The 13,125-nt window shown below is 46.9% G+C and overlaps 1 protein-coding gene across 3 annotated transcripts in view; it reads right to left on the reverse strand.

The window, feature by feature from the left end:
* The window catches only part of LOC143283674 (CD109 antigen-like), a 79,007-nt gene that overhangs the window by 28,583 nt on the left and 37,299 nt on the right, over positions 1–13,125 (reverse strand). The window contains exon 19 of one of the 3 annotated variants that reach the window (XM_076589895.1): positions 1,680–1,821. The exons of 1 other annotated variant lie outside the window; for it this stretch is intronic. In XM_076589895.1, coding sequence (XP_076446010.1) covers positions 1,680–1,821 — 142 coding nt within the window. Of the gene's footprint in view, positions 1–1,679; positions 1,822–5,575; positions 5,712–13,125 lie in introns of all 3 variants that reach the window. One more of the 3 variants, XM_076589896.1, reaches the window with a different exon arrangement.

Here is a 13,125-nt window from a genome sequence, read left to right on the forward strand (position 1 = left end):
ACACACGCACGCACGCACACACACACACGCACACACACACACACACAAACACACACACACACACACACACACACACACACACACACACACACACACACACACACACACACACACACACACACACACACACACACACCAAGTACGTTCGCGGGAAACTGAGAATATGCGAATCGGGATAATCAAATGAGTAATAGACGAAATTAGGAATCGGCGAATTGGGTTTGACACCCTCAGCTGACACCTGGGTGACTGACAGACCCGTGAGAGAGGCTCTCCCACGCACACCCTTCCCCTCGCCTGGGTTAGACCACGATGTTATAAAACAAACAGATTCTGTGGAACAAATAAAAGTCATATTCTGTACGCACACCCTACCCTATGTTAGACCACGATGTTATAAAACAAACAGATTCTGTGGAAAAATAAAAGTCTTATTCTGCACGCACACCCTATCCCCTGCCAGTGTTAGACCACGAACGTATAAAACAAACAGATTCTGTGGAACAAATAAAAGTCTTATTCTGTACGCACACCCTATCTCCTGCCCGTGTTAGACCACGAACTTATAAAACAAACAGATTCTGTGGAACAAATAAAAGTCATATTCTGTACGCACACCCTACCCTATGTTAGACCACGATGTTATAAAACAAACAGATTCTGTGGAAAAATAAAAGTCTTATTCTGCACGCACACCCTATCCCTTGTCAGTGTTAGACCACGAACGTATAAAACAAACAGATTCTGTGGAACAAATAAAAGTCTTATACTGTACGCACACCCTATCCCCTGCCAGTGTTAGACCACGAACTTATAAAACAAACAGATTCTGTGGAACAAATAAAAGTCTTATTCTGTACGCACACCCTACCCTATGTTAGACCACGATGTTATAAAACAAACAGATTCTGTGGAACAAATAAAAGTCTTATTCTGCACGCACACCCTATCCCCTGCCAGTGTTAGACCACGAACTTATAAAACAAACAGATTCTGTGGAACAAATAAGTCTTATTCTGTACGCACACCCTATCTCCTGCCCGTGTTAGACCACGAACTTATAAAACAAACAGATTCTGTGGAACAAATAAAAGTCTTATTCTGTACGCACACCCTATCTCCTGCCCGTGTTAGACCACGAACTTATAAAGCAAACAGATTCTGTAGAACAAATAAAAGTCTTATTCTGTACGCATACCCTATCCCCTGCCCGTGTTAGACCACGAACTTTAAAAACAAACAGATTCTGTAGAACAAATAAAAGTCTTATTCTGTATGCAGGCCCTATCCCCTGCCCGTGTTAGACCACGAACTTATAAAACAAACAGATTCTGTGGAACAAATAAAAGTGTTATTCTGTTTGTTTAAGTCCTAGACGATCAGGACCCACCAATACACAACAACCCACCCCCCCATCCACCCATCCATTTTTTTTTTCGCCGTGGCGCCTCCCCACGCTCTCTCTCAATGCGCCAGAAAGCGTGAGGATTGTTGCGGCATGAATTGTCGTCCCTGCATGGACTGTTGCCGGCGACAATATGTCCGACTATGACCATCAGAACAGTAGAAGAGGCAACTACTGTTCCGACTATTTGGGCTAGAATTTGATTATAGTGGAGAGTGTCTTGCCCAAGTACATCCCCACACAAGGTTGCGAGAAAGGGCTGACAATCCCTTACCCAACAAGCACGGCGTCGAAGAGCCAAGTCTCTGGAAAGAACTTGCGCACTCTCTCCACCGTGTTATCAGCCTCGCTTTCTTCGGTGCTCTCACCAGCAATGCCACGTGTCGGGCCGGTGCCTTTCAACATGAAGCTGATCTCTTCGTGTTGCAAACAGACGGCGCCATGGAAAGGGTTAGCACCAGATGGTCGCGATTTCATACCATTAATTCTAGGGAAAGATCTACTTCCTCCTTCCCCCTCCCTCTCTTTTGCGAGGTTCATAAAGGTCCCCAAAAAGAACAGGTGTGAATGAAAAGAGAACATTAAAGCCAATATATCAATAAATATAGTTGATTACATGTCATGAGAACCCTGTGTGTGTGTGTGTGTTTGTGTTTGTGTGTGGGGGGGGGGAGGGAGGGTGTGTGTGTGTGCCCGCCCGCGCATGTGTTGATGTGTGTCTTTATACTGATTCACCCAAGCTAACCCAACATTAGTGCCGCCCACCTGGTGGATTAATGCACCACAAAGAACATCCGTCACCACAAACTGAAATCACGGCCTGTTAGAGTTTTTGGGTGAATCGGAGGAAATGTTCCAGAATGGCTGAGACGGTATGATAGACAGAGGAGTTAATCAGGACAAAAGGACACGTTGTGCTGATGATGATGGATATAATGAAGACACGGCGGATTCTTTTTCAGTTTAGAGTCATGTCCACGTCTGGTATAATATATGAAACTGTTTTCCATTCATGGTGAATGCTGTGTTGCTGCTGTTACAGAATACAGTCAGTTAGCACATAATGCCAGCAGACATTTTGTATAACTAAGCTATTTTAAAAAGTGGCGTTCGACAATACTGAGCGAAACTTCTTTCTGTACTGACTGCTTTTGTGCTTGATTACTTACTGAAAATGTGACAGTGAGAAACAAGTGCCTTGAATGTCTGGCAACTGCTTATCGCTACTGCGTATGATTTGCCGGGTGTGTGTATGCTCGCTTGCTTGGCGGGTCAGTCGAACGGTTGGCAGGTTGGTCAGCTGACTGGTTGATGTGTGACTTGGTTGCTCAGAAGCTGCTCAGTCGGATGGTTAGTCAATTCATCTGGCTCGCTAGTCGTTTGATGGCTTTGTTCCTATGGCTGAAGTTAGGTTTCCAATCAAGCAAGCGCTGATATCAAAACGTATGTCAGTGATGCGCGAAAAAACCAGCGATATCAAATGCTACCTTAGCTCCCCCCCCCAAAAAAAAAAAAAAACCTTCCTCTCAGCCATTCCCTCCTTCCACCCTCTCTCTGTGTATCCCTCTCTCTCCTTCTCTTGCTGTTTATCCCCCGCCCCCCTCTCTCTCTTTCTCTTGCTGTTTACCCCCCACCCACCCCCCGCCCCCTCTCTCTCCTTCTCTTGCTGTTTATCACCCCCCCTCTCTCTTTCTCTTGCTGTTTATCCCCCCCGACCCCCTCTCTCTCTCTTTCCCTTGCAGTTTATCACCCCCGCCCCCCTCTCCTTCTCTTGCTGTTTACCCCCCCCCAACCCCACCCCCACCCCCCGCTCCCCTCTCTCTCCCTCGTTCTTTCCTTCTCAACACTGATCTTTAAATGTACTCCCTATGAATCATCACACACACACACACACACACACACACACACACACCGATCACATTCTCTTTGTTTATGAGTTATAGGGAGAAATGCAGATGGAGGGGGCAGAGGGGGAAGAGACAGAAAGAATGGGAGACAGATACAGAGAGACAGAGAAAAGAAAGAATGGGAGAAAAAGAGAGAGTGGTCTCGCTCTTTCAATCGATGGATTGACATGAAAGTGGGTAGTGTGTGACAGGAGAAAGTGAGAGAGAGGGGGGAGGAGAGATGGGGGTTGGGGAGGTGGCCTGGAGAAAGAAGTTAAGTAATTATCATTGCGCTTCAGCGCTGGTGCTCGCGAGTTATATGCTGCAAGCGAATTTGTTTTGTTACCATTACTTATTCCTATAGTATTCCTTGGTTCTCTGTGTGTGTGTGTGTGTGTGTGTGTGTGTGTGTGTGTGTGTGTGTGTGTGAGAGAGAGAGAGAGAGAGAGAGAGAGAGAGAGAGAGAAATGGCACATCAACTCTACTTGCAGGATCTCTTCAGCATCAACATAACAAAATCACCACGATCTACAGAATACGAATCACGGCGCATGTTGCACGTCAACAGAAATGTAAGTCATAAGTCACTGGCTCACTTGTCTGTTCACACCCGTATATGCCTACATTGATGATTCGCGATAACAGATTACTGAAAGGATGTGAAGGAAGTCGGTATATTTTATCCAAACATCGATTTGTGCATAGGCCTCATCACTTATTGTATAATGTGCACGAAAGATCATCCAGTTCAACGAATCTTTTGTTCAAAATGCGTCTGTTGAGCTAAACTCGCGCTAAGTATTCGCGTTTGATAACGTTTCCAAGTCTTTGAAACAAGACCAACTTCCTATTCAGAGAGAAATGAGTGAACGTTTTCACGGATTCCGACAATGAGTTGCCTTTTGTTACGGTTTGTCGAAGCCAAAAATTGAGGAAGACAGGGACAGGCGGATCGTAAGACAATGAAATACCAATCAATGTGGTGTGCTCAAGATAATATTGCTCCGTTTCCAGTACATACAATTTTCGGTTCGATAAAACGTTCGTTTATGATGGTGTGGAAAAGCATCATGCGGATCGTCGTGTTCTGCGGAATAACGGACAGCCCGTACTCGGGGTGGACGGAGAAGGCCGAGGTGAGCCAGGTGGTGATGGTATCAGGAGCAGTCTTGGACAGCACGTGCATGCCGTCTGACCTGTGGAAGTGTAGACTGGGAGGTCAACGTCTTAACCGTGTTTTATCCTCTCTCTCCCTCTCTCTCTCAGCCCCGTAAGAAGGAGACAACAAATCAATGCAAGTTAACGGGTTTTGTCAATACCACCCCGAGAAATGTGTATATCGTATTTCCATTAAATCTTGAATGCCAGTGTTACTGTTAGTTTAGAATGTATGACGAGCAGTGAAAACCCCGGTACCCACCTCTCCCCCACATCTCTCTGTTCGCGGCACTTTCTGTTTCGTCGTTTAGCAAGAACCACGCAAGAGCCATGAAGGTTTTGACTCTTGTTTACCATTTAAATATGCCACAGTAGAGAGATGTATATAGAGAGAGGGGGGGAGAAGGGAGAGAGAGAGGGGAGAGAAGGGAGAGAGAGAGGGAGAGAGAAAGAGAGCGAGAGAGAGAGAGAACAGACAAGACAAGAGTAGACAAGACACTTTTTTTTTTACTTTCGAGGATAGTGAATAAGCACTGGTACGCCTTTTTCATCTCGGCAGCGGCAAAAAAGACAGATAGAGGGTATATAAAGAAGGCATGGGATGAAAACAATGGAGTCAAAGGGACTAACTCGAAAAGAGTGAAACGCATACAGCCAGCCATGCTGGAAAGTGGACAGGTGAAGAGAAATAGAAAGAGGGAAATAGAGAGAGAGAGAGAGAGAGAGAGAGAGAGAGAGAGAGAGAGAGAGAGAGAGAGACGTAATCAACTACCAAGAGAGATCTGGTATTCTTTTGATGTAGATACCAGCATCTTTTCAAACGACTGTCAAATACCATTTGTGTATTCTGTTGAAAAAATCAACTCCGACATAAAACTGCCTGTTTCCGGAATAAATGCTCTCTCTCTCTCTCTCTCTCTCTCACAATAACATTTTTAAAACTCTCACAGGGGAAATACTTGTGTCTACTCAAACACATCTAGATTCTTAACACATGCTCTAACACTCACAGACACATACGTGCACACACACACACAAACACACACACACACGCGCGCGTGCACACACACACATCCGTCCACCCACAACCACACCCACACACGTGTCGTCCAAAAGCTACTCTTACCCTACGAAAACAGCATCAAAGAGCCAAGTCTCAGGAAAGAACTTGCGCACTCTCTCCACGTCCCCCGATGTTTCCTTGTCAGCATCGACGGCTGCAGCACCAGGGTCAGGCACCCGACCCCGAAAAAAGGGTGGTCCTTTGTAAAACAACAAAACGAAGAACTCTGTTGGAAGAAGGAATGAAAATTAACTTTCCCTACTCAAACTAGGCGTACGATGGCTCAGTGGTTAAAACGGCTGCCTGAAAAGGTGACTCAGTCCTAAGCGGCGACCACCCTGGAGGCGCGGGACCAGGGGGAAAAAGGCAGCAGTACAAGGGCATCCAGGAGTCACGACCAGGTGCGGCCCGGCCCCCTTAGAGTGTAAGGAGTTAAGGGCCGAAACACCTGACTGAACGGGGCTTCTTCTCTGAAGACCTTGTACTGTCCAGCTCACACTATAGTTTCTAATCACCGGAACCGATAGATGGCTTCCATCGCTGTCACGCCGACGCTGTTTCAATTCAAGTTACCCTTCGCCGTATCTCGTCGGTGAAAAATTACCCAGTTTTTCATTGAAATCTCCATAACTCCGACAGTATGTGAATATTTAATTGAAATTTGATGACTTTGTCCGTTTATGATTTTTGCATATCCCTACAAAACTGATGTTGCTTGTTTGTAAGCAAAGGAGTAAATTACCAATGAGGGGACGCGGAAAGAGGGAGGTGTGCGGTAGCAGCAGTATATGTTGCCCGAATGTGGTACTAGGCCTTTCGCACCGTCTCGAGTAAAAGAAAAGTTTACATTGTTTTCTTCCTTGTGATTTGTATTGCATATCTGCCTTGTGATCTGTACTGCAAACAACAGAAGAAAAGAACCAGGAGTCATGCCCTGACTCTGGGTGCCTGGAATGTTCGCACCCTTTTAGACAGAGATGACAGACCAGAAAGACGCACAGCGCTCATTGCTAGAATGCTTGATCGCTACCAGGTGGACATAGCAGCCCTGAGCGAAACCAGGTTTGCCGGTGAAACCCAGCTGGAGGAATTTGGAGTGAGCTACACCTTCTACTGCATTGGGAAGCCAGATGGCACCCCAAGAACCTCAGGTGTGGGCTTTGCCATACGAACCAAACTTGCACGAGAGCTTGACAGCCTTCCACATGGGATAAACGATAGGCTGATGACCCTGCGTCTGAAGCTGTCCGAGGATCGCTTCTCCACAGTCATTAGCTGCTGTGCCCCGACGATGACCAACCCTGATGACATCAAAGAAGCTTTCTACGAGGAGCTCAGCCGCACCATTTTAACGGTGGACAGAAAGGACAGGCTGATCATCCTTGAGGATTTCAATGCCCGCGTCGGCGTGTACTTCTCCTCGTGGCCAAAAGTCCTAGGACAGCACGGCACTGGCAAGTGCAACTCCAACGGTTTGCTTTTGCTCTCGCTCTGCGCGCAGCACGGACTGACCATCACCAACATCCCCTTCCAACAAGCGGACAAGTACAAGAACACATGGATGCACTCCCGCTCCAAGCAATGGCACATGCTGAACTATGTGATTGTCCGGAAGAGGGACAGAGGTGATGTTTCCATTACACGCTGCATGAGAGGAGCAGTCTGTTGGTCGGACCATCGCCTGGTGCGCAGCAAGATGAACATCAGACTTGCACGCAAGCTCCAACTAGCCAGGCAGAAACCCCCTAGGAAGCTGAACATCCACCACCTCCCTATCACCAAGGACGTGCTGCAGCAGCAAATCCAAGCAGCTCTCCAAGAAATTCCTGCATCGACTGATGTAGAGAGGTATGGAGCACCTTTAGAGATGATGTGTACACAGCAGCAGCTGACACACTCGGCTTTGTACAGCGGAGCCACAAAGACTGGTTTGACGAGAACGACTCTGGAATCTCCAAGCTCCTGAACACACTGCATATACGGCATCAGGATCACATTTCCGATAAAGACTGCCAGAGGAAGGAGGACCAGTTCTTGCAAACCAGGCAACTCATACAGAAGAGGCTGCGTGAGATGAAGAACACCTGGTGGGAGAGAAAGTCCGAAGAGCTTCAGTCCGCTGCTGATGCTCACGACATGAAGACCTTCCATGATGGTCTCCGAGCTGTGTATGGGCCGAGAGTCACAGGATCAACCCCTATCCGAGCCTTGGACCAGACCACCCTCCTGACAGACAAGAAAGACATCCTTGCCCGCTGGGCAGAGCACTTCAACACCCTCCTCAACAGGGACTCGTCCGTATCTGACGAGGTAATTGCAGCCCTCTCACAGCTACCAGTCAATGACTCGCTAGCTGCCCCTCCCACCAAGGCCGAGACCCAGAAGGCCCTGAAGCTGACAACGTCAGGAAAAGCACCAGGAGCGGATGGAATCCAGGCCGACATCTACAAGTGTGGAGGCGAGGTGCTGACAGACAAGCTCACCGCCCTGTTCCAGTCTATCTGGGAGAGAGGGGAGGTCCCCAAGGATTTCAAGCGTTCTTCAATTGTCCACATTTACAAACGGAAGGGAGACAAAACATCCTGCGATAACCACCGTGGAATCTCTCTCCTCTGCATCGCCGGCAAGATCTTCGCCCGCATGATACTGAACAGACTGGTTGTCTCCAACACAGTCATCCCTGAAGCACAGTGCGGCTTCCGCTCAGGCAGGGGAACATGTGACATGGTGTTTGCCGTACCCCAGATGCAAGAGAAGTGCCGTGAGCAGAACAAGGAGCTCCACATGGTCTTTGTAGACCCGTCGTGATCTGTGGAAGATCCTCCTAAAGTTCGGCTGCCCAGACAGCCTAATCCAGCTGAATGCGTCATTCCACGATGGCATGCAGGCGAGAGTACAGGAAAATACTGACATGTCGGATCTGTTCCCTGTGGTAAATGGAGTGAAGCAGGGCTGCGTCCTGGCACCCACACTGTTCTCCATTCTCTTCTCACTTTTCAACTTGCGGCGACTCCGCGCCAGGTCCAGGGTGTTTGAGGCACTGTTGAGAAAGTTCCTCTTCGCTGATGACTGCGCACTTGCTGCACACACCCATGAGGACATGCAGCTCATTATGGACAGGTTCTCAACCTGCTGCAGGCGCTCTGGACTCACCATCAGCCTCAGCAAGAGCGAGTCCATGTACCAACCAGCTAGCTCACAGAACGCCAGTGCCTCCCCCCACCTGCAATCAAGATCGATGACACAGAGATCGAGTCAGTCGACAAGTTTTGCTACCTGGGCAGCACCCTATGCAGCAACGGAGCCCTTGATGCAGAAGTGACACTGCGCATCGCTAAGGCCAGCTCCGCCTTTGGCAGACTCAACAACAGGCTGTGGAGCAACAAAGGCATCAGGCTCAGCACCAAAATCCAAACCTACAGAGCTGTTGTGCTGACCACCTTGTTGTACTGCTGTGAAACATGGACGACGTATCGCAGTCATATTCAACAACTTGAGCAGTTTCACCAGAGACGCCTACGAAAGATCCTCGGCATAAAGTGGCAAGACAGGGTCTCTAACCTCCAGGTCCTAGAGAGGAGCGGCCTGCCAAGTATCAAAAGCCTGCTGATCCAGTGCCAGCTACGCTGGACAGAACATGTTGTCCGCATGACAGACAGCAGGATCCCGAAGATGCTCTTGTATGGCCAGCTGAAGGAAGGCCACCGCGAACTATAGAATAGAATAAAATAGAATATGTCTTTATTACTAAGTGTACCGGGGTCACAAGGAATATTGGGGGTGAGGGGGGGGGGGTTAGCACATAACAAGATACGAACATAAATCGAAAATCATACATAACACATATACAGTAGAAATAAGATACATACAAGTGCATATCAATCTAAAAACTTGTGCATACTCATGCATGCACGCACTGCACACACACACACACACACACGTTTGAACAGAAGCTGCATATTACATGTGGATGGGGCTGATGACTAGATATTCAGGTAGATGGTTGTTGGTCGCACAATTCTATTTATCACACTGGATTTGTTCGAGAGACAGGGCATTGACTGCTTTGGGGGAAAAGCTACTGGCAAAGCGATTGGTTTTCGCCCTTATACTTCTGTACCGTCGACCAGAGGGGAGCATCTCGAAAATCCCAAAACCTGGATGTGATTCATCCTGGCTGATTGATTTTGCTTTTTCGAGAGGCGGCTTATAATTTATGTCTTCTAGAGAAGGTAGATCAGCCCCGGTAATCTTGGTGGCAGTTTTTACGATTCTGTTAAGGGTTGCAACTTCTGCCTTGGAAATGTTTCCGTACCAAACAGTAATAGCAAAGGCTAGCACACTTTCAATAACTGCTTGGTAGAAATCAACCATGATTACTTTTTTAATTCCGAACTTTTTGAGGCGCCGAAGAAAGTACAGGCGCTGTCGTGCTTTCTTAACAATTTTTTCCGTATTTTTCTCCCATTTCAAATCGTTGGAAATGATCAGTCCGAGAAATTTAAAGTCGCTGATGATCTCTACTTGCTTGTCTTCAATGGCAAGTGGTGAGGGGTCAGATCTGGTCTTCCTGAAATCTAGAATTAATTCTTTGGTTTTTGATACGTTGAGTTCTAAGTTGCTTTGATCACACCAGCTGACAAGTTCATGTACTTCTTCCCTATATTTTGACTCATCGCTGTTCGTAATCAGCCCTTCTAGAGTTGTATCGTCGGCAAACTTGACCATGGTATTACATTCATTTTGAGCTGCGCAGTCATGTGTCAATAGTGAGTACAACAGTGAGGATAGAACACATCTCTGTGGGGTGCCTATGTTGAGAATGTATGTGGAGGAAGTGAGGTCACCAACTTTAACAAGTTGCGGTCTGCATCTTAGAAAATTTAGGATCCATGCACAAATTGATTCAGGCAGCGAGAGGTCTTTCAGTTTAAAATATAGTTTTGATGGCACTATTGTGTTGATCGCAGAGCTGTAGTCAATGAAAAGGTTCCTGGCATAGCTGTTAGGATTTTCGAGATGTCTGAGGACATGGTAGCGACCTATGCTAATGGCATCTTCAACTGATCTGTTAGCTGTAAAGGCAAACTGAAAGGGATCAAAAGATGGAGGAATGCAGGTTTTTAGGAATTGTACAATCAAGCGTTCAAATGTTTTCATTACGACTGATGTTAAGGCTACGGGGCGATAATCATTAAAACAACTAGGCTGTACTTTTTTTGGAACAGGAATGATTGTTGATTTCTTAAAGCAGTGAGGCACCACACAAGACTGAAGGGACATGTTAAATATGTCAGTGAAGAAACTACATAGTTGGACTGTACACTTCCTCAAAAGGCCTGGTGAGATGTTGTCAGGGCCAGCAGCTTTTCTCATTTTCAGACGACTGAAGTGGCGTCTGACTTCATTCTCTTGGACTATGAAAGGGGGAGTGGGGGTGATTTTGGGTGCAACCATGTCAGAAGTAGACAATGGTTTGTCGAATCTGGAGTAGAATGTGTTGAGTTTGTCTGGAAGAGTTCTGTCAGTGCTGTCGACTGTCTGGTGGGTCATTTTATAATCAGTGATGTTCTGCAGTCCGGTCCATACATTCCTAGAGTTGTTTGCGGACAGGTTATCTTCTATTTTTTTTCCAATATAAAAACTTTGCCTTCTTAATGCATTTTTCAACACTTCTTTTTGCCTTATTGTGGACTATTCTATCATCAGTTTCACGAAAAGCTCTCTCTTTTTCCTTTAGTTTTTGCCTAACAGCCCCGTTACGCCAAATTTTGTCGTTTGAAAATATTTTGATATTTTTTGATGGAATGCACACACTTTCACAGAATGAAATATAATCACACCCTGTGTCGGTATATTCATTTAAGTCCCCGGCAGAGTCTTTAAAAACATTACAGTCTGTACATTCGAAACAGTCCTGCAAGGTCTGTAAGGCAGGGGCCGACCATTGTTTAACAGTTTTCACGACTGGTTTTTCAGCTTTCGGTTTTTGTTTGTAGACCGGCACCAGAAAAATCATGCTGTGGTTGGACTGTCCCAAAGGCGCACGGCGGATCGTGTGGTACGCCTTGATGGAGGTGTAGCAGTGGTCGAGGGTCTTGTCACCACGTGTTGGACAGTCCACTTGCTGGTACAGCTTCGGCATTTCTTTCTTGAGGCTGGCTTTGTTAAAATTACCAGCAACGATGACAGTTGAGTCGGGCCAACTGTTCTCGCACTTGCTAATTTCGTCTGCTAGAAGGCCGAGTGCGGCGGAGAGGTTCGCTGTGGGATGGATGTACACAGCGATCAGCGTCACTGAGGGAATTTCGCGTGGGAGGTAGAAGGGTCGGCACTGGATGGTTAGGAACTCCAAGTCAGGGAAGCAGGCACGCGATAGCACTGACATCGGAGCACCAGCGTGTGTTGACGAAGAAACACACATCGCCGCCCCTTTGCTTGCCTGAGTCAGCAGTGCGGTCAGCTCTGTGTACAGTGAAGCCTGGTGGAGTTGAACGGTGCTGTCAGGGATGTCCGGGTTAAGCCATGTTTCAGTAAAACAAAACACAGAGCACTCTTTGTAGTCTCTCCTCGTCTGAATATTACATGTGAGTTCGTCAATTTTGTTGGGTAAAGATCTAACGTTGGACAGGAACATACTGGGTAGAGGTGGGCGAAAACTTCATTGGCATAACCTTGAAAGGGCCCCACCTTGCTTTCCCCGTTTTCGCGCGGACTGAGGCTTGCGTGCTGACCGGTCGGTGTTCATTGTTGACGGTTGTAAATCATGATAGAGTGAGTTGAAGTGAGATCTCAGCACACTAGACTCACCTACCTGTTCCCTAACACGCAGCAGCGTGCCACGATCATATTGTAAGATCGCAGCTGTTTCCCTAACACACATCAACAGAATCAAACACAAAATAGGACAGCTATCCCCGTGTCGCCATTGGGCGGCGCCATCTTGTCATGAAGGCAAACCTCAAAGCCTGTGACATAGACATCGCTTCCTGGGAAACTGATGCCCTTGACCGCTCTCGCTGGCGGATGTTGTGCTCTAGTGGCATAAAGACGTTTGAAAACAAGAGAACGGTGGCCACTGAGGAGAAGCGTGAGCGAAGGAAGCAGGGCTCAACTTCTGGAGACGTTTTCCCTTGCGACACCTATGGGAAGTGCTGCGCATCCAGAATCGGCCTCTTCTCCCATATTATGAGGACACACACCGACAGATAAGCCTGTCTGCCTACTCATCCGTCGGTCCGACGGGAGACTCCATCATAGACTCACTTAAAAAAAAAGATATTACAAAAAAGACAGGAATAAAATCTCACTGATCAAAGCTATCGAAGCATTTTTGCATATTCTGATCGTTATCGAGATTTCTAAATGTTATGACGTAAGAAATCCAGTTAAATTTTTCCCCATTCATATGCATTACAGTACATTTGCATAAGGTTTCACGTGTACTTTTAAACATCACCAGGTATATCATTTATGAAAATTATAAACAAGACCGGACCCAGTCTAGTATCTAGGCGAACATTACTGATAACTTTAGTTCCTTCTGAGCGGGAATAGCCCATCCTCACTCATGTTTTTTTTTTCATGGAAACTAATTACACACTCAGATAGTT

This window comes from Babylonia areolata, chromosome 7 (genome assembly GCF_041734735.1).
Source record: "Babylonia areolata isolate BAREFJ2019XMU chromosome 7, ASM4173473v1, whole genome shotgun sequence".
NCBI classification, from domain to species: domain Eukaryota; kingdom Metazoa; phylum Mollusca; class Gastropoda; order Neogastropoda; family Buccinidae; genus Babylonia; species Babylonia areolata.